This window comes from Pristiophorus japonicus, chromosome 13, assembly GCF_044704955.1.
Source record: "Pristiophorus japonicus isolate sPriJap1 chromosome 13, sPriJap1.hap1, whole genome shotgun sequence".
Classification (NCBI taxonomy): Eukaryota; Metazoa; Chordata; class Chondrichthyes; family Pristiophoridae; genus Pristiophorus; species Pristiophorus japonicus.
The window spans coordinates 134,776,677-134,796,996 of NC_091989.1; the positions used below are offsets into that span (position 1 = coordinate 134,776,677).

The following is a 20,320-nucleotide window of genomic DNA, read 5'->3' on the forward strand; positions in this document are numbered from 1 at the left end:
CCCTTAAAAGGCACCTACGCTATTCGTCACAATTACTCCATGTGGTAGCGCATTCCACATTCTCACTTCTCTTTGGGTAAAGAAGTTTCTCTTGAATTCCCCATTGGATTTATTAGTGACTATCTTATATTTATGCTCCCTAGTTTTGGTCTCCCCCCACAAGTGGAAACATCTTCTTTATGTCTACTCTATCAAATCCTTTCATAATCTTAAAGTCCACTATCGGGTCACCCCTGAGAGAGAGACACCGAAATGAAGTGTTCGCAGGTGAGATTAGCTCCTTTTCTAGAGAAAAGAGCTCCAGTTTGTTCTAAATTTCCTGGTGTTCTTTATATCATATGGAGACCAGAACTGTGCACAGTACTTCAAGTATGGTCTAACTAAGGTTCGATACAAGTTTAACATTACTTCTCTAGAAATGAAGCCCAGTGCTTGGTTTGCTTTTTTCTTTTTTTTTTTAAATGGCCTTATTAACCTGTTTAGTGATTTGTGTATCTGTACCCCTAGATCCCTTTGCTCCTCCCCTCCATTTGACTCTTATTTTCCAAGGTGTATGTGGGCCTCCTTATCTTTCCTACCAAAATGCACTCACATTTACCTATATTTAAATTAATTTGCCAATTACATGCCTATTCTGCAAGTTTGTGTCTTATATTTTGTCCCAGTCTTCCTCAGAATTAACTATAACCCTTAATTTGGTGTCAATCACAAATATAGTACTTCTGATTCCCAAATCCAAATCATTTATGTAAATGGTGAACAACAGTGGTTCCAGCACCAATCCTTGTGGTAAACCACTTCCCATCTTTTGCCAGTTTGCCAGTAACTACCCTTAACTCCTACTCTCCATTTTCTGTTTTGTAGCCAGCTTGCCATCTATTCTGCTACTTGTCCCCTGATCCCATGAGACACCTTCGTCATGAGTCTACTATATGCAGTACCTTATCGAAGGCCTCTTAAAAATCCAAATATATTACATCTACTGCATTACCCTTGTCTACTATTGCTCAAACAGGACTTTCCCTTTTGAAACATGTGCTGACTACTCTTATATTTTTGGTTTCTAGATGCTTTCCTACTTCAATATATTTTATTTAGCTGGAACAATAGCAATAATTAATTAAGGTTGGTACCCAAAATTAATTTTAACAATGTAAATTTGTCTTTTTTGTGCAACATTTCTATGTAAGTAGGAAGGAAGGGATAAACCGAGCAACTATAGACCCATTGGCCTAACATCAGTAGTGAGCAACCTTTTAAAAGCTGTAATACTTACAAGTTTATCAGAAAGCTTTTAACAAAATCCCAAGTTAAAAAATGCTAATTAAAACTAAAAAAATGAATCTAGGGTAGAATATGGGACTAGATCAGAAATCAATTACAAAACAGGAAGCTGTGGATACAAATGTGTATCAAAACTATACACAAGCTTGTAAAATGTGTCACAACACTAAAGTAGGGACAGCGGTAGAAAAAGAGGCTATTGAATAAACAATGTGTGAAATGATTTAGATTGGCTTGTAACTCGGCAATTGAAATTTAACACAAAAAATCTGCAACATACAATAAGTATAAAATGAATGGGATTGAATTGGTAAACTTGGAAAGAGACCTGGGAGTGATGATTGACTCATTACTTTTAATATCAGGACAATATGGTGAATCCATCAACAAAGCAAATAGAATCCTTGGGTGCAGTTGGAATAGTGTGTTCAATTCTGGTCACCACACCATAAAAAATACATGCAAGTATTTTAGAGTAGGCAGAGAGGAGCAACAAGACTGATCCCAGATGCAAGGCTGTGCTGTGAAGAAATGTCTACCGTCTAGAAGGATATAACAATGAGGTATACAAAGTATCAAATGAAATAGATCAGGCAAACATGAAATATTACTTTCATTTATGCAAGGAATACAAGACCAGAAGATAAATTTAAATTAACGAGAAACAGTTTTAAAATAGTTTATCAGCAAGAATTTTCTTTTTGCTGAAAAGAGCAATAAATGTTTTAAAACAAATCAGCCAGGTAGGGAATAGATACAAATAGATTAGAACATCCAAAATAAGGTTGGATTCTATAAAAGAGAAGTCAGGGCACCAGACAGATGGCCTTTCTTATCATTAATTTTTCTTAGATCCTTTTCAGTCATCACATGGGAAATAAGTGTGAAGAAATGTTTTCATCATTAGAATTGCCTTACTGTCTTAGCAGTACAACATCCATGAAATTCAGAACTGAAGCCACCCAAATGTGAACACTTGACTCAGGCTACAAATACTTTGGCTGCATTACCAATTTATGCGAGAGGCAACCAAATTTAAACCGAGACTCAGGCTACAAATACTTTGGCTGCATTACCTATTTATGCGAGTAGTCAACCAAATTTAAACCGAGGCCCCGTCTGCCCTCTCGTATAAGTAAAATATCCCACAGCACTATTGCAAAGAAGAACAGGGGACTTCTCCTGTGTCCTGGCCAACATTTATCCCTCAACCAACACAATTAATAAATCTATACCACATACAATACAGATTATAATACAGAATCTTCTGACCTTGATAAATTCACGGATAAGCTGAGCAGCCTTTACTCCATTTTGTACATTGAAGCTGATGTCAACTTTTACTTCAGTGTAAGAGTCTGTTAGTTTGATAATAGGCACCTGTTGCATCAAAAAAAACAAAAAGGTTATAACAGAGGTGCAAGGGATGAATTAATTGTTCAATGCTTCAGGTGAACTACTGCTCAGTCCCCTGCCCTAAAAACTGAAACCAAAACCAGCAGTATTAACAGTCTTAGTAACCTGCATTGTATAGCACTGAAATCATTCAACCAACTTTTATATCAATTACTTACTGGCAAGGCAGATTCATAAGCTACTCTACAAACACACTGCAGACCAATGTGCCAAAAGTGATAACGGTTTTAATGTGCACCCAAACACAATCAGTTGCTTTAAATCATTATTCACCCAAGTGTCAACCTATAGTACCTTTTTGAAAGAAGGTCGACTCACTCTGCTACTTCTATAAAGTGCTCCTCCAGTGGAGCTGCTGTGGATGATGGTGGCCCCCTTGAGTTGAATGTGGCCAGGGATCTCTGCAAGCTCCAGCCCGTGAGAGTATGGGTTGCAGACTGTAGCTCTTCAGTGCAATCTGACCCAGCTGGCTTTCAAGCATTATTAGAAATATTGGCTGATGGGGCAGTGAATGCAGATGTGCTGCCACCTGAGAGAAGGCAACACTTGACTCTCCTGTAGCATGGGGCTGCGGTTCATCACTCCATCTGAACTGGGAGAGCTGATTGCAGGAGATGAGTCGTGCCTGGAAAGCCCTCGTCCATGTGGTCTACCCATCTATTCACCTGGTTCACCAGTCTCTCTAAAGCGAAACAGATGTTGGAGCCCAGAATCTGGATGGGAGCCTTTGGAGCATCCATCAAAGCTGCAAAGGCTGGCAACACAGACTCTTGCTGTAAGGGTCCAGTTGCAGTAACCCTGGGACTGGCCACATGCTCCAAGGTAGATGGCAGAGCTGAAATTCAATGCGATAGAACTCCACATATGCCGAATGTGGACTCCTCTATACACTGAGGCAGTGTTCAAGCTCTTTGTTGGGCCTTGCAATACCTCATATGATCATTTTTCTTTTTGTGGTTGGGCCCTGGAGATCCGCATCTCTGTCCTTCTCAGCAAAGCTAGGAGAGGACGAGTCGTCTCCCGGGCTGTCCCTGCCACCGGCATCTGCTCTTGTTCGCTTATGTTGTGTAATGTGTTTTTCTAACTCACTATCTACCCACTCATGGTGCCAATCCCTGTGCTGCTGCATTCTCACTTCAAAATATGATTCCTCAGGACTGCCACATAGCGATTGTGAGAAAAAGGTGGGTGGGTGGCTGGCCTGCTGCCGACACGATCTGCCGGGCCTCACTCCAATGATGTTATTCGGATGCACTGCCTGCCTCAACACTCGCCACGCACCAATCCTGCTCTCCGTTAAAAACAGCACCCATATTTCTGTAGCACTAAACAGTTTCTTTGTTCGCAACAAATACTAAAATCCTATTTCTTTGCACTTGCCACCCTCTTTAAACAGACACAAAAGGAATAATTATTCAAAAATTAAACTTCCAAGTACTTACAGTTGCTTTATCCAATACTTTCACAGAGCTCTCATCAGCCACACTGTGTTTCCTAAGTGCTTCCTCTAAAGTCCACAGTGGTAGGGTCTCCCATTTCCCAAACACCACTAAGTCTATATCACTGAATAGGAGAGAATGAAAAGCATTAGTGAATCATTTTTTGACAAGTTAAAAATGTAATACTAATGGAAATTTGCACTCCACACCCTGCAATGTTTCTGCATGTGGAGGAATTGATCTTCATCCTTGCAACCAAGATTGTAAATCATTGGTCACATGACAATAATAGACATCGAGTACTAGTGTTATATAGGTTGGTCACTGGGAAGGATTCAGGACCAGGACCCTCGTCAGAATCGGAAATTAGGAGCTGGATTTAACTCCTAATATCCAAATCTGGCCAACATGAAATGCACTGGCACTAAACTCACCAGGTGTCATGACCAAATATTACCTAGCATGCGGTGATGCCTCACCATGAGAAGACAATGTTTCAAAACTTTACCAAAAAAAGTGACAAGATTAGGGATATTTCAATTCAGAACCAAATTGCTGAAAAGACTAGACTGCAAAACAAATCTAAGAGAGAAATAAAAGGCATTTGAACTTTTCTAAAGTAGGAACCCGGCAGCTTTGCTCACAGCAAGTGATCCAAGGTAACCTAACTTGCACATGGTGGAAATGCCTTGAAGGAATAGTGTACTTTGATGACTTTCCCCCATAAAATAGAAGCTCCGATTTGTCAGATTCTTAACCAGTTATCTACTTCTACTCACTCCCACTGCACCCTCCTCCTGGAGAGGTGGTGAGAGATCAAAGGCCCCCAAACCCTCAACTGTTTCTTTCCTCTACCTTCCCATCTGTTTCCCTCAAAGAGGCTTTGCTTGCCTTCAAAATTCAACGTTTTTTTTAAAAAAAGAAATCAAATTACAATGAAGAAAAACATCTCTATCTAACTGGCTGGTTTGTGTCTCGCAATCATGTGTGTTAGAATTAAGATGTGCCTCATAGGTGTAAGGAATTAGCATTCACCTTCTCCAAAAGTCAGCAATACATAAATTATTAGTTGGCTTCAAAACTGAACTGGTGTTTTTGGAAAAGTGATTAATAACGAGTCTCTCTCTCTCTCTCTCTCTCTCTCTCTCTCCATTTCCCCTTCTCCCAGATTAATGCATATTCAGATGTTTTGTGACACAAAAGCTATAACAGGTGTGTATCAGAACAAATCATTATTTACCCCTTTCTCTCAGACACACCTCTTTCAAAATACAGGTTGAACCTCCCTTATCCGGCACCCTCAGGACCTGGCCTGTGCCGGATAAGGGATTTTGTCAGACGAGGGGAGGTCACGTGTTCTACCGTCTTTTACAACTGCCAGCCCCGAGCCCAAGCCAGCCAGCCCCAATACAGATATTCCCGACGCCCGCAATCCACTGCCCCCCCCACCCCCACGATCTTCAAAACTCATTGAAAGTAATGAAGAGGTCTTTTCTTTTTGTTTGGCAGAGCACCAAGGGCAGCAGGGAGGGGAGGAGCGGCCAGCCCAGGTTGCAGCCCGCCGGCCTGACCAGGGCGCGGGAGGCAGGTCGATGGGACTCAGTGCAATCCATGTGCTGACCCGGGATCGCGTTAAAAGCAAGCCGCCCAGCGTAAGCGAAGCTATGGTGGCTCTGTGGTTGCAGGAGTCCCCACAGGGGGGTTTAAACATGTTTATTTTTTAAAATAATAACTTTTATCAAGTTTTTATTTATAATTTAATTCAAAATATAATTATTAGTAGTATAGGTTGAACCTCTATCTATCCCCCGCCCGCACCCCCCCACCAACTTGAATACCCACCCTCAAGGCCACTTAGGCAATCAGTGCTTTCAGAATCGGAGCAAGGAAGGAGTCTCATCTTCAGGAGAGCACAGAATATTAGTGAGTATGAAAAAAAATTATCTGTGCATACGCCACCCATCAGCCAGGAATGGTGCCGGATAAGGGAGTCTCGGATAAGAGAGGTTCAACCTGTACATTCAATATAAATTTTTCTTCAATAAAGGTTTTGAAATTTGTCCTCTTATTCAAAACTATTTGAAGAATAACTATTGAGTTAAAAGTGCTCAGAACTAAAGCAAAATATTCTATTAGTATAGCTGACTGAATGGCACTGATGGATCCTGTGAAATTAGGTACACTGCACATGCTTTGACTGCCCAATCCAAATTCAACCCAGAGTCACAACTCTGGGCAAAAATATCAGCCCCAAAATGTCAGCGTTTCAAGTGCAAAATATTTTTCCTAGGCAGCAAATTGAGGCAGAAGCTGGTTTAACTCCAAAATCCACCCTCCTAAATTTACACATGCTTTTTGGTGCTTCCTGGTGAGTCCCCGCCACTGAATTAACATATTAAAATGAGGGCTCTTGTTTTATGCTCATGCTGCACTAGGGGCAAGTTAAAATGAGAAATACAAGACACAACTGTTGCCTGGACTTGTCAAAGATTGCTGAAAGTTTGAGTAGCGATTACAGTAGTTTGGAACAACTTTTCAGAGCTATATATTTTTTGTATTTAGCCTAGATAAACCTTGGACGTGGGAATGTGCGACCATTGGGCGAATGACTTTTTGCAGCCCCCCCCCCACCCCCCAAACCCCATTTCAGGCAAGGGCTTGTCAGGACCAAGTACAGAATTCCCTATGGGCATACCTTTGTATGCCATTATATGGAGGAGGAGTAAAAGAGGAGAGGATGGAGCAAAGGACGCTGTCACATCATTCAAAGAATATACAGGCAGCATGGGACCTTTGAAGGTGTTAATGAAGGGATATGTATTAGAAGACTGTGTTTCCCCTATGAGATAATAGAGGAAATCTGCCACCTACTCCATAAAGACCTGCAACCACAGTCATTGGTCCACACTTATCTATTTGTAGCTATGAAGATGATGCGTACTCAATGCTTACTCACTCACTCATTTGGCACTTACTCATTTCGGGCAGCCACAGGAAATCTCTTATTTCAGCCAGGTGTGTGCATATTAGGTGACCAACTCACTTTTTAAGAGAGCTGGGGAATTCATGCACCATCACATCACAGCAAGGGAAAAGATAGAGCCATCTAGGTTTTCAGATTGCAAGCTTTCACAAGGTTCAGAGTACAATGGATGGCACCAGCATTGCTCTGACAGCTCCTACAGTCAACCCGGTCAACTTTCTCAGCCTTGGCTTAGTGGTAGCACTCTTGCCCGAGTCAGAAGATCATGGGTGTACAAGTCCTACTCTAGAGATGCCGGCACAAAATTATTGGCTGACACTCCAGTGCAAAACAGATTAGAGGTGTTGTCTTTCAGATGAGACATTAAACCGAGGCTCAGTTTTCCCTGTTAGGTCAACCTAAAAGATCCCATGGCACTATTTGAAGAGCAAGGGAGTACTAGCCAACACCACGAACAAACTTCAATTGGTAATTTATCTCTCTAGTGCCTGTGGGATCTTGTTCTGCACAAATTAGTTTATTTCCCACCATTAAACAGTGACTACACTTCAACAATACTTCATTAGCTGTGAAGCACTTTGCAATATTCTGAGGTCGTGAAAGGCACTCATGAAAGTTTTCTTTTCTTCAATAGGAAAGGCTCCCATTTTCTGAATGTACAGATTGTGAGACAACATGCAATGTGAGATTTCTTGGAAGTTGTCACAATGGCTCTGAATTTGCGGTCGGAGGCGTACCAGAAGAGGATACCTCCGAATCAAAAAAAAAAATCCGAACATACCTGATGTCTCCAGAGCTTCAGACTCTTCGAGTCCTGGATCTGCAGGCATACGCCTATGCCCCTGGGATCACCTGTGCCCGGTCAACCAAAAGGGGGGGATTCCTATGATGCTTATGGGGATTCCATTTATGTACGGAATCCCCATAAGCATATTAGAAATCATCAAATGAGTAAGAATTCACACCACTTAAATAAAAATAAATGTTCCCATGTTCAAAATTCATTCCTTTAATTAAGCATTTAAAATTAAAATTTAATTTTTTGAAAAATAAATTTAGCATTAACTAATTTTAACTATGTGTATGTTTTAATCATTTTTAAAATTATTTTAACATTTATTTTAACCCGTATGCTGGTAAAAGGCTTTACGATTGCTTTAACCAGATGCAAGGGTTACGTGGGCATTCACTGGCAGTAGTTAGCCAAATAGCCCAAATCCGGGCCAAGGAAAGTGTTTTTGCAGCGGATGCGAAGGATCTGTCAATGTGAAACTTGACAGATCGCAAGTTCCGGGTTTCGCGCATGCAGAAATCCAGAACTTGTAGAGCCATTCTGAGGACTTACAACGGCATACGCTGTGCATACGCCATCAGCTGCCTCGCAAAATCCAGGCCAGTGTATTCAGCCTTCAAAATTAGGCCCTTCCTAAATTCGAGGAAGAAAATCAGGTCACTGTGGGTGACGAGGTGATGCCCCTGCTCTCATGGATAATGGCCATACTAAGAGTTGCCCAAACAGCAGCAGAGGAGCACTACAAGTCATATGCCTTCACCAAAGTGGGCATCAAGAGGACTATCAAAGTCTTGAAGGAACACAGCAGTATGTTCCAGATTGTGACTCCAGCATAATTGTAGTTTGGTGTGCCCTGCTCAAATTCACTACACAAAAAGGCCTGGACTTGGATATTCCTGGCGAGGTGGCACTCACTGCTTTGGAGGCATAAGTATGTGGAAGAGTGCATCACCATGACCATCATTCAGAGTGCTCCTCAGTTACTGCTGCAAAAGGGTATCTGAGCACAATTGATCACTAAAGCTTTCTCTTCTGTGCGACACAATCTAACTGTCACCACTGCCGCAATTCGATGTCCCCTACCTTCAGAAAAATCACCAAATGCCTTCACGAATAACAAAGCATGACTTAAGTACGCATTCTTTTTCAATACAATAAATTCCAAAGTGAGCACTAGCCAACCTATTCTTCACTTTAAAAAAAACTATTACCGCATGGCCTTTCTTTCACTTACTCTATTGCTTCTCTTAGGTACAAATTGAGGGTCAGTTTGAGAGACAGTTGACTGCTGGAAACAATCTTCTGCATGCAGAGCCCTGCTGCTGATCTTCAATTATGCTCCTGATAAAACCACCCTGCCGCCTAGAAGCCCCACCGCCTCTGCCTAGCTAAAAATAATTATTTTTATATTTGGCCCGCAACTGCTTCAGGCCAAATCCAGGCCCACTGAAATACCCACCTCCTTCTACCCCAATGGTGCTTTAGCCCCGCTGTTTTAATTTGTCCCGCTGCTGACCTTAAGCTGCTACCCCTTCAAGCCCCACTGCTTCACAGTACTGAAGATTAAAAAAAGGTTTAAAATGTTCTTAGTTGCTGCCTCAGCCAGCTGCAATGAAATCACCACGCACTCCCACCCCACTGCTCCTTTAGTGCCCACTGACTGAGCCGTGCACCCTCCAGCCCTCTGGCCTTCATCCCAATTCTCTCCAGCCCAGCTGACTGAGCTCTGCTCCTTCTCTGCAGTGCTTATGTGCCCATTCCCTTATAGTGCACCTCTGGTCATAACCAGATCTCTTTGACCATTCCACATTCGCCATCGGAAAATGCAACCTATAACCTGGTTTCCTATCCCCACCTGCAACCAAAAAGATACCCATCACCTACCAGCCTGCAGCACTGGTCAGATCCCCTTCCCTACCCAGCAACCAGAAGCCACCACTGAAAATATGGTGCCTTCTCCGCCGACCTAAAAAGGACAAAAAATGAGAAGTAGAAGAGGAGACACAGAATAGTAGGAAAGAGAGGGAGGGAATAAAGAACAGAAGAGAAAAGATGGAGAGAGAAGCAGACAGAAAACCAGCAACATGAAGGTAACAGACAGGTAAGACAAAGAACTCTTCTTTCTATTTACCGTGAGCAACAGCACGAGAGATCTACTAGTAATGTGTTGTGTTATATATCAAAAACTCAGTCTCAAGGTTCCAAAGGTAATGTGCCAGGAGGTGGCACAGCAATTGTAACATTACAGGTCAAATTAAAATCCCTAAATAATGTTAATGTGCCCAGCTCTTTAAAAAAAATTGTGTGTAACTTACTAGGAGCTGTTAAAAAGATGAGTAATGCAATAGATATTTCCATTTGGAATAAGGTAAATGTTTATGTAAAACAACTGTCAAGCAGTTTAAAGGCATTTCACAAAAATCAATTGCAAAAAAACTTTTGAAAAAAGTGTCCACATGCAAAATAGTGAAGTGAAACCGATGACCACGAGTACAAATCCTGAAAAGTAAAATTGCATGGAAGCAGAATTGAAGATCGTGCATTGCATCATCAGCCAGAGTAATAGAATCAGCGTATTGGCCCTTAAAAGTCCAGAGAAGCAACCAAGATCACACATCTCCTCCTCCCTCATCTCCTTCCTCCCACCCCATGCGTATGACTCGTGCCCCTTCCCACTGAGCAACAATCCACTCCCCTCGCCGATGAAGAAACCATCAGCAACCTCATCAACTAATGGACAACAGACGTGTGGCAACCTGCATTACTTGTACAAGCTGGATTACTAATGTAGCTTGCTCCCCCACCCCTCCACTGGTCGCTGCAACAGAAATCCTGGGATGACAAAGATTGTTTCTCCGTGTTGAATTGGAAATTGGGTTGTGCTCAGAAAAAGTAATCTCCTTCTTCAACTGACATTGGAATTAGAACTTGCTGCAACCTCCTTCAGGGTCTGGTGAAGGGAGGGGCATGTGTCGGCAATTATTTCTCCTTCCATTCAAAACAAGTGGGTGGCCAGGTGCAGGGAAAGGATGATTTCCCAGATCCCTCTGGTGAGAGGTTGTGAAAGGTCTAGTGGAAGCAAGGGGACATTCTCCAGCTTCCTTCTCTCCCCTCCCCAACCACCCCCACCCGAGAGAGAGAGTCAGGACTGGTGGAGGGAAGGGCATCCTACCATCTGATGATATTTTGGAACCCAACCTGCTGCGGGTTTGCCAACCTCAGCCTGCAACCCCCCTTCCCCCTCGACCACCCTTTCCTCTTTCACCCTCACCAATGTGAGGCCATCCCATTTCCCCCTCATTTCGTATCCTCCTTCTCCCCCTTCCTTTCCACCCTATCCCTCGATCTACCCATTCCTTCCTCTCCTACTCTCACTCTCTCTTATTCCTCCATTTTCCCTCTCCATGCTCTCTTTCACCCACCCTTCTCTAATCCAATTTGATCCAAATACTACACTTGGGATCTGACAAAGGTTCATAGACCCAATACATTAATCCCACCTTCCTTTTTTCAGATTCTGCCTGACCTATTGAGCGTTTCCTGTATTTTCTGTTTTAGTACACTTGGTCTTCACTTCCGGTGTGCAACACCATAGCAATCAGATAGTTATATATTAAATTTGGTACATGGGGGTGATGAGCCACATTGAAAACTCATTGCAAATATTTGCAGTATCTGTTACTCCTGTAGGTGACGCTGTGATATGTATTTTTAATGATTATATTCCCGTGATTGCATAATCTAGCCACCAAGTTTCTACAAATCGCTCAAAATGTTTTATCATTTTTTTCTTAGTAACTGTGATTTTTAATATCCAAAATAAAGGTTTAAAACAAAATGAAAAATTAGAAAAATTACATATTTCACAATAACACAATTACATTTATTCACTGAACTGCCTTTTGTGTCTATTACATAAGAACATAGGAAATAGGAGCAGGAATCGGCCATACAGCCCCTCGAGCCTGCTCTGCCATTTAATACGATCACGGCTGATCCGATCGTGAACTCGGGTCCACTTCCCTGCCCGCTCCCCATAACCCCTTATTCTCTTATCGGTTAAGAAACTGTCCATCTCTGTCTTAAATGTATTCAATGACCCAGCTTCCACAGCTCTCTGAAGCAGCGAATTCCAGATTTACAACCCTCAGAAGAAATTCCTCCTCATCTCAGAATAACGGGCCGCCCAGTTAAAACTAAGATTATGCCCCCTAGTTCTTGTCTCCCCTATCAGTGGAAACATCCTCTCTGCATCCATCTTGTCAAGCCCCCTCATAATCTTATACGTTTCGATAAGATCACCGCTCATTCTTCTGAATTCCAATGAGTAGAGGCCCAACCTACTCAACTTTCCTCATAAATCAACCCCTTCAGCTCCGGAATCAATCTAGTGAACCTTCTCTGAACTGCCTCCAAAGCAAGTATATACTTTTTTAAATATAGAAACCAAAACAGTACGCAGTATTCTAGGTGTGGCCTCACCAATACCATGTACAACTGTTGCAAGACTTTCCTGCTTTTATACTCCATCCCCATAGCCTTTATTGCAAAGATTCCATTGGCCTTCCTGATCACTTGCCGTACCTACATACTAACCTTTTGTTTCATGGACCAGGACCTCCAGGTCCCGCTGCACTGCAGCACTTTGCAATTTTTCTCCATTTAAATAATAACTTGCTCTTCGATTTTTTCTGCCAAAGTGCATAACCTCACACTTTCCAACATTATACGCCATCTGCCATCATCATCATCATCATAGACAGTCCCTCGAAATCGAGGAAGACTTGCTTTCACTCTAAAAGCGAGTCCTCAGGTGACTGTACAGTCCAATGTGGGAATTACAGTCTCTGTCACAGGTGGGACAGACAGTCGAAGGAAAGGCTGGGTGGGACGTCTGGTTTGCCGCACGTTCCTTCCGCTACCTGCGCTTGCGGTCTGCATGCTCTCAGTGACGAGATTCGACGTGCTCAGCGTCCTCCTGGATGCTCTTCTTCCAGTTAGGGCGATCTTTGGCCATAGACTCCCAGGTGTCAGTGGGGATGTTGCATTTTATCAAGGAGGCTTTGAGGGTGTCCTTGAAACGTTTCCTCTGCCCACCAGGGGCTCGCTTGCCGTGTAGGAGTTCCAAGGAGAGTGCATGCTGTAGGAGTCTTGTGTCAGGCATGCGAACAATGTGGCCCACCAAACGGAGCTTGTCGAGTGTGGTCAGTGCTTCGATGCTGGGGATGTTGGCCTGATCGAGAACACAAACGTCGGTGCATCTGTCCTCCCAGGGGATTTGCAGGATCTTGCGGAGACATCGTTGGTGGTATTTCTCCAGCGATTATTTTTTGCCCCCTGTCTATGTCCTTTAGCAGGTTTTTTTGTGTCCTCCTCACACATTGCTTTTCCTCCCATCTTTGTATCATCAGCAAACTTGGCTACGTTACACTCAGTCCCTTCTTCCAAGTCGTTAATATAGATTGTAAATAGTTGGAGTCCCAGCACTGATCCCTGCGGCATCCCACTAGTTACTGATTGCCAACCCGAGAATGAACCATTTATCCCGACTCTCTGTTTTGTGTTAGTTAGCCAATCCTCTATCCATGCTAATATATTACCCCCAATCCCATGCAGTAACCTCTTATGTGGCACCTTATGAATGCCTTCTGGAAGTCCAAATACACCACATTCAGTGTTCCCCTTTATCCACCCAGTTCGTTACATCCTCAAAGAATTCCAGCAAATTTGTCAAACATGACTTCCCCTTCATAAATCCATGCTGACTCTGCCTGACAATTATACTTTTCCAAATGTCCTGCTACTGCTTCTTCAATAATGGACTCCAACATTTTCCCAATCACAGATGTTAGGCTAACTGGTCTATATAGTTTCCTGCTTTTTGTCTGCTTCCTTTTTTTGAATAGGGTGTTACATTTACAGTTTTCCAATCTGCTGGGACCTCCCCAGAATCCAGCAAATTTTGGTAAATTAGAACCAATGCATCCACTATCCTTGCCGCTACTTCTCTTAAGACCCTAGGATGCAAGCCATCAGGTCCAGGGGATTTATCCGCCTTTAGTCCCATTGTCTTACTGAGTACCATCTCCTTAGTGATTGTGATTGTGTTACGTTCCTCCCCCTTTATAGCCCCTTGACTATCCACTGTTGGGATATTTTGTGTCCTCTACCGTAAAGACTGATACAAAATATTTGTTCAGAGTTTCTGCCAGCTCCATGTTCCCCATCACTAATTACTCGTCCTCCTCATCTGCATCTTCCTAATCATCATCAGCCACTCTCACCTCAGGTGGGTCTTCTACTACCAGCTGCTGCTGCCTCATGATGGCCAAGTTATGCTGCACACAACAGTGAACTGACGCTGAAACATGGCAGATATAACACTTTTGCCTAAGATGAACGCATCATGGGTACTCCCAGGGTATCTTGCATCGGCATGATGCGATGCATGTCGTCACACATGAGCTGCACATTAACGGAGTGGAAGTCTTTGTTCCTGTACATCTTGGAATCCTCCAAAGATGCTCGCAAGGCGATGTGGGTACAATCAATGCAGCCCTGTACCTTTGGGAAGCCAACAATCCTGGAGAAGCCCACAGCCCTTTCACACATTGCCTGGGCGGTCATGGGGAACTTTATGTAGTCATTTCTCCAGGCATATAGTGCGGCAGTCACCTGCCGAATGCAGATATGTGTTGCATGTTTAGAGATGATGCACACATCCCCAGTTGTCGCTTGAAACGAGCCAGATGTATAGAATGAAAGTGCAGCTGTAACCTTCACTTCAACTGACAAAGCAGTCCTCCTGATGCTTCTAGGTTGCAGGTCTGTTTTTACTAACTCACATATCTCAGTTACAACTTCTTTGTGAAAACGCAGTCTTCTGACACAGTCTGCATCACTCGGGTGCAGATACGAACGCCTGTCTCAATATACCCAACGTGGGTAAGGCCTCCTGCCCATCACCCTATGTGCTGAGGTTCCTCATGCGATGATGTCGAATCAATTGTCTCCTCCGCAGCACCATCATGCAGAAGGCTTGACATCATCAGTATTGCCACCATGATTAAATTGTACCTTTGGAAGAAGCTCAAAACGGCAGCCCCCACCCCCACCACCCCACTCTTCATTTGATGCATAATGTAAGTTTGGAGCAGAAGGCTGGAGCTGTGAAAAATCAAAAACAGCTAGTCACCGCAGCAGCAGAATTAACAACGGTCTCAAGAGGGCGAGAAAACCAAAGTGGGCGACAAAATTAAATGTCATCAGAATGCAGGTAGATGATTGGTGGCATCTCTTAGCGTTGTGTCCTTAGATGCTCTAGTAATGACTCCATGAGGCAATGTGTTGTACTTGAACTGTAGTGACCCTAATCCTTTATTCGTTAACTCCAGAATGAGGATCACACCTGGTGGCCTGCCTTTTATACTAGGCCAGGCACACCTGTACAGGGAACCTACAAGTCTCTCACAGCTGTGCCCTCTGGTGGCACACCTTGTGACAGTACCAACAGTAGCCATGTATGATACATGACATCACTCTCCCGAGCCTTTAGTGCAAATCGCCTCTGTATTGACTGTGCTCTGGGCTTAGCTCTATGTGGGCTCTATCTGGTTGACCCTTGGTAGGTCGTTTCAATCTTGGGTGAGTGGTTGGTGCAGTAGAGTGCTGGTGGTTGCCGTTTGTGTGTGTATGTTCCTGACCACTTCATTCTCGCCCCCTCCAACCCCCCATCTTGATTAAGCCGGAGGCTCATAGCATTCATATACATTCAAGTTCAGGAAAACAGGTTTGCATTACATTTGCGGGTCGTTGTGAGACAAGTACGTTAGACTGGTGAGATGCCTTATTGATACAGTGACCAGTGCGTGAGGACAAACTAGTTCCAGAGCTGCTGGATTATGTCCCTGCAGTCTGGTGGCGGCTCAGTGTCCAGTGCTGGCAGTGGGAACCCGGTTGGCTCGAGTTGCCTGCTCTTGGGGCTGTTGCCTTGGTCCCTAGCATCGGGCCGGTTCACAGATGCCTGTGACCTCCCTGTCCTTTCTTTGTACCGAGGATCGCTGCTGCTCCCTGAGGAGTTGTCGCCTAATAATGCACAGGGGACTGCTGACTCGCTGGCCTGAGCGTTATTTGGCTTGGGATCCTAGCTGGTCCCGGTCCCCTTTGGTGGAACTGTGGTGGGAGACGCTTCGTTTGCAAGTATGGCCTTGGTGGCGATGGGGTCTGGGAACTGCGCCTTAGCACAGTCTGCTCTCTCAGGCTCGTGGCAGTTGGTGCCATCGGGTGCCTGAGAGGTGGAGCCGATCAGGGACATGGTATCGATACCGGTGCTGTTGCCCTGCTGAGGTCGCTTGCTCTGCAGCTCGTGTGTGTGTGTGTTGACTGCTTGTGGCCACACTCCGTGGTGCATGACTCTGGTCCCCGGGACGCTGGCTACGGTATTGGGTAGCTCACTGGACCTGTGTGCTCCCGATGGATGTCTGCCCGTTGCATTGTCTGCGTGCAGTTGAAATCCTGCATCGCATAACCTTTCATTACTTATGATGGACACTCTGTGGGTCCGATCGCGATCGCGCAACTTTTCCTCGCTGGTTGCATGTACACAATTCAGATTGTCAATTACACATTTTACATGATCGCACGACGTTTCCTTGCTCGTTGCATGTACACAACTCTGATCATCACTTACACATTTTACATGATCAATTATACATTTTGTCTCTGACTTACAGCTACTGTTACATTGCTTGAGTGTGTGGAACTGTTCCTTTGATTATGGTGGGTTGCAGGCCTCCTTTAAGAGAGCCTTGCTTGCTTTACCTCAATCCTCTTCTCAGTTTCGTGCCAGATGTTGCTCTATCAGCGCTGCACCTCATGGTCTGGCCACGGCCATCTTTTTCTTCAGCGCCTCACCTCATGGTTTGGGCGCCATCTTTCCTCCATAATCGATGTCGGCTGTGGTGATCCTCTTCTCCCCTGCCTCCGAAGCTGGGAAGGTGTGTTCAGGTCGTCTCAGCTGGATCATCTCCACGCAGTCGTGCTGAGCGGTCTGCGCCTCGGGTGCCGTGCTGCTCTGCTCTCCGGTGCCGGGTCCACCCTCAGGTGAGGGCTTGCTTTGCCTCGGAGCGCAGAGGACGTCGATCGCTGGAGGGGTGAAGTCTTCCCACTTCCAATGGATTTTCTCCATTCACCTTCTGCTGAGCAGCGTTGGTCCATCACCTGCAACAATCCAGAGAGATAACTTGTGCACCACGCCATCATGGAGTACCTTTACATTCGCGCTATCAACGACTGGGATGATTTCATCGGTGTAGGTGTGCAGCTTTGCCTGAACCGGGGCCAACTTGGGTCGTTCAACTTGATTGTCCCATAGCCTCTCAAAGGCTTCTTGATTCATCACTGACTGGCTCGCCCCAGTGTCCACTTCCATGTAGACTGGAACGCCATCTATCTCGACTTCCATCTTCAGTGGGGAACACTCGGTGGTGCAGGTAAACATGTTATGTACCTCCCCGTGGGACTGGGCTGCCTCTCTGCCTATCGATTCATAATCTGCACTGGATTCCTGGCCATCTGCAGACTCTTCATCGACACAGTGAGTCATATTTCTCTTACACATTCGCTGGAGGTGACCTTTTGTGCTGCAGCCTTTGCATACATAGTCTTTAAAGCGGCACTGGTGAGTCCTGTGATTCCCTCCGCAACGCCAGCATGGTGCTACTCGATTAGCCCCCCCCTCGGCGGACTCTGAGTCAAGGGACTCATGGGCCTGTTCTCTCTCCCAGTCCAGTCCAGCCTCTAAACGGCGCCACTCTGTGCACAGTACCTGCCGGGTTTGAGTCCTGAGGGTGAGTCATCTGCCTAGAGCTGCAGGTAGAGGTCATGAATGACTGACTCACAAAGATGGCCTTCTGCAGTGCGACTGTGGTATCCGCCGACAGTAGCTTGTGAAGAAGGCCCTCATGGCCAATTCCAATGAGAAAATTGTCCCGCAACACTTCGTTGAGGTGGTTGCCGAACTTGCACAGTGCTGGCAGCCTCCTGAAGTCTGCGGTGCACTTCGCGATTTCCTGGCCTTCGGGCTGTCGATCGCTGTAGAACCGGTGTCTGGCTGTGACAATGCTCTCTTGGGCTTGAGTTGCTCATGGTTCAGGGTTACGAGCTCCTTGTAAGTCTTGATCGTTGTCTTCGCTGGTGCCAGCAAGTCCGTGACGAGGCCATAGACGGTGGGCCCACAACTGGTTAGCAAGATAGCTCTGCGCTTATCAGCCAGTGTGGCCAGGTCGTCTCCTGCCAGGTTGTTTGCTATGAACAAATGTTTGAGCTTCTCCTCAAAGGCATCCCAATCATCACCATCGGCAAACTGCCGCAGCGTACCAAGGGTAGCCATTTTCGTGTGAAAGTTCGTAATCACGTCACCAATTGTTGTGTCCTTAGATGCTCTAGTAATTACTCCACGAGGCAATGTGTAGTACTTGAACTGGAGTGACTTTAGTCTTTTATTCGTTAACTCCAGACTGAGGATCAGTCACTGATCCTATAATAGGCCAGGCACACCTGTACAGGTAACCTACAAGTCTCCCACTGCTGTGCCCTCTGGTGGCACATCTTGTGATAGTACCAACAGTGGCCATGTAGGATACATGACACTTAGAGCATGGTGGAGCCTAATTTAGCAGTCGCGACCCAGGATCAGGAGAAACGGAGGTTGGAAGCTGCGAGGAGCGGAGGTCGGAAGCAGAGAGGACGGACAAGATACGGAGGAGCGGAGAAGTCGGGGCCCAGAGGTGGAGCAGCGTGGACAAAACCGAGGGAAGGTGCAGCACGGGCCAATAGCAAGGCTGTGAGGCTCACATTGCGTACTATGAATTCCACATCGGGAGAGGTCCTATGGAAAGGAGGAAAGAAGGACAGTAGGAGTATGTTTGAGCTTGTGTGTATGTATTGGCACATGCGGCGGAGCCTGGTCCCCAGTCGTCTTGGATCCCCTTGCCACTGGACTAAGACCTTGCTTCGTCAAGCCCGTGCGGTGGCTGGTGTGCAACGACCACCCCACATTAAAAGAATTCACGCACAGGCATCTTCCATCTTTTGAAATGAGTTCATCAGTCACCCGTGTACTAATTTTTAGTGTGGAAGCAAGTCATCCTCGACCCCGAGGGACTGCCTATGATGATGAGTGTAAGGCTTCTCATACCCCCCTAGGCTTCATTTGATGCACAGTGTAAGGCTTCTCATGCCTTCCACTCGCCTTCCATAGCCCCCCATCCACCCCCGGGCTTCCTTCAAGCCGAGCTCAGAGCCCGGGACAGATACTGCCGGCCAACGCTGCGATCCGCGAGCCTGGTTTGAAGACGTTCGGTGGTGGCGTGTCCATTTCCTGCATTTTAAGGTTTTAAAATTTAAGCTTGATTATGCATATTTACGTGTTCTTGACTCCCTCCAAAACTTTGCCTAAAAACAATGGCGTCGTTCTGCGCCGATTTTTTAATGTGCGTTGATTTTCCTTAAGTGCCCAGAAGATTTTTCAGGAGTGGTCACATACGCCGTCCTAGAAATTTAAATTGGCCAAACTTGCATAATTATGAAAAGCTATGACGCAAATGGAAACTAACCCAAAAAAAAATCGTCACTAACTGAGTTACGCTGATGCACAAAGATTGGGGAAAGTTTGATTTTTAAATTTAGGCCAAAAAAACAGCGCAAATCACTGGAGAAAATTGAGCCCAAGCCATTAATGTATATCAAAAACAGCAGTGGTCCTAGTGCTCACTGTACACCTCCCTCCGGTCTGAAAAAGGGTGATTCTCGACAAATATCTCTTTTCTATCCCTTAGTTAATTTAGTATCTACGCTCCTACTGCCCCTTTTCTCCCATGGGCTTCAATTTTGCTAAGAAGCCTATTATGTAGCACTTTATGAAACACTTTTTGAAAGTCCATATACACATCAACTGCACTGCCTCTATCCACCCTCTCTGTTACCTCATCAAAAAACTCAATCGTTAGTTAAACATGATTTGCCCTTAATAAATCTGTGCTGGCTAGCCTTTATTAGTCCATACATGTCTAAGTGGCAGTTAATTTTCTCACAGATTATGTTTCTAAAAATTTACCACCACCGACATTAAACTGACTGGCCTGTAAATGCCAGGCTTATCCTTCTCTCCTTTTTAGAACAAGGGTGTAACATTTGCAATCCTCTTGCCCCTGTATCCAAGGAGGATTGGAAGATTGTGGCAATGTCTACCCTTACTTCCCTCAGCAACCTAGGATGCATTCCATCCAGATCGGGTGACTTATTCACTTTAAGTACTTCCAGCCTTTCTAGTACCTCCTCTTTTATCTATTTTTTAAAATCTCATCCAGTATCCCAACAACCTCCTCATTTACCCTAGTTTTGGCA

General features: G+C 44.9%; 1 protein-coding gene across 1 annotated transcript in view; it reads right to left on the bottom strand.

Moving 5' to 3' along the window:
• The window catches only part of tent4b (terminal nucleotidyltransferase 4B), a 70,161-nt gene that overhangs the window by 20,529 nt on the left and 29,312 nt on the right, over positions 1-20,320 (bottom strand). The window contains exons 4-5 of the mRNA XM_070898027.1: positions 4,143-4,263; positions 2,557-2,664 (exon numbers count right to left, since the gene is read on the bottom strand). Of these exons, the coding sequence (XP_070754128.1) occupies positions 2,557-2,664; positions 4,143-4,263 (229 nt within the window). The remainder of the gene's footprint in view (positions 1-2,556; positions 2,665-4,142; positions 4,264-20,320) is intronic.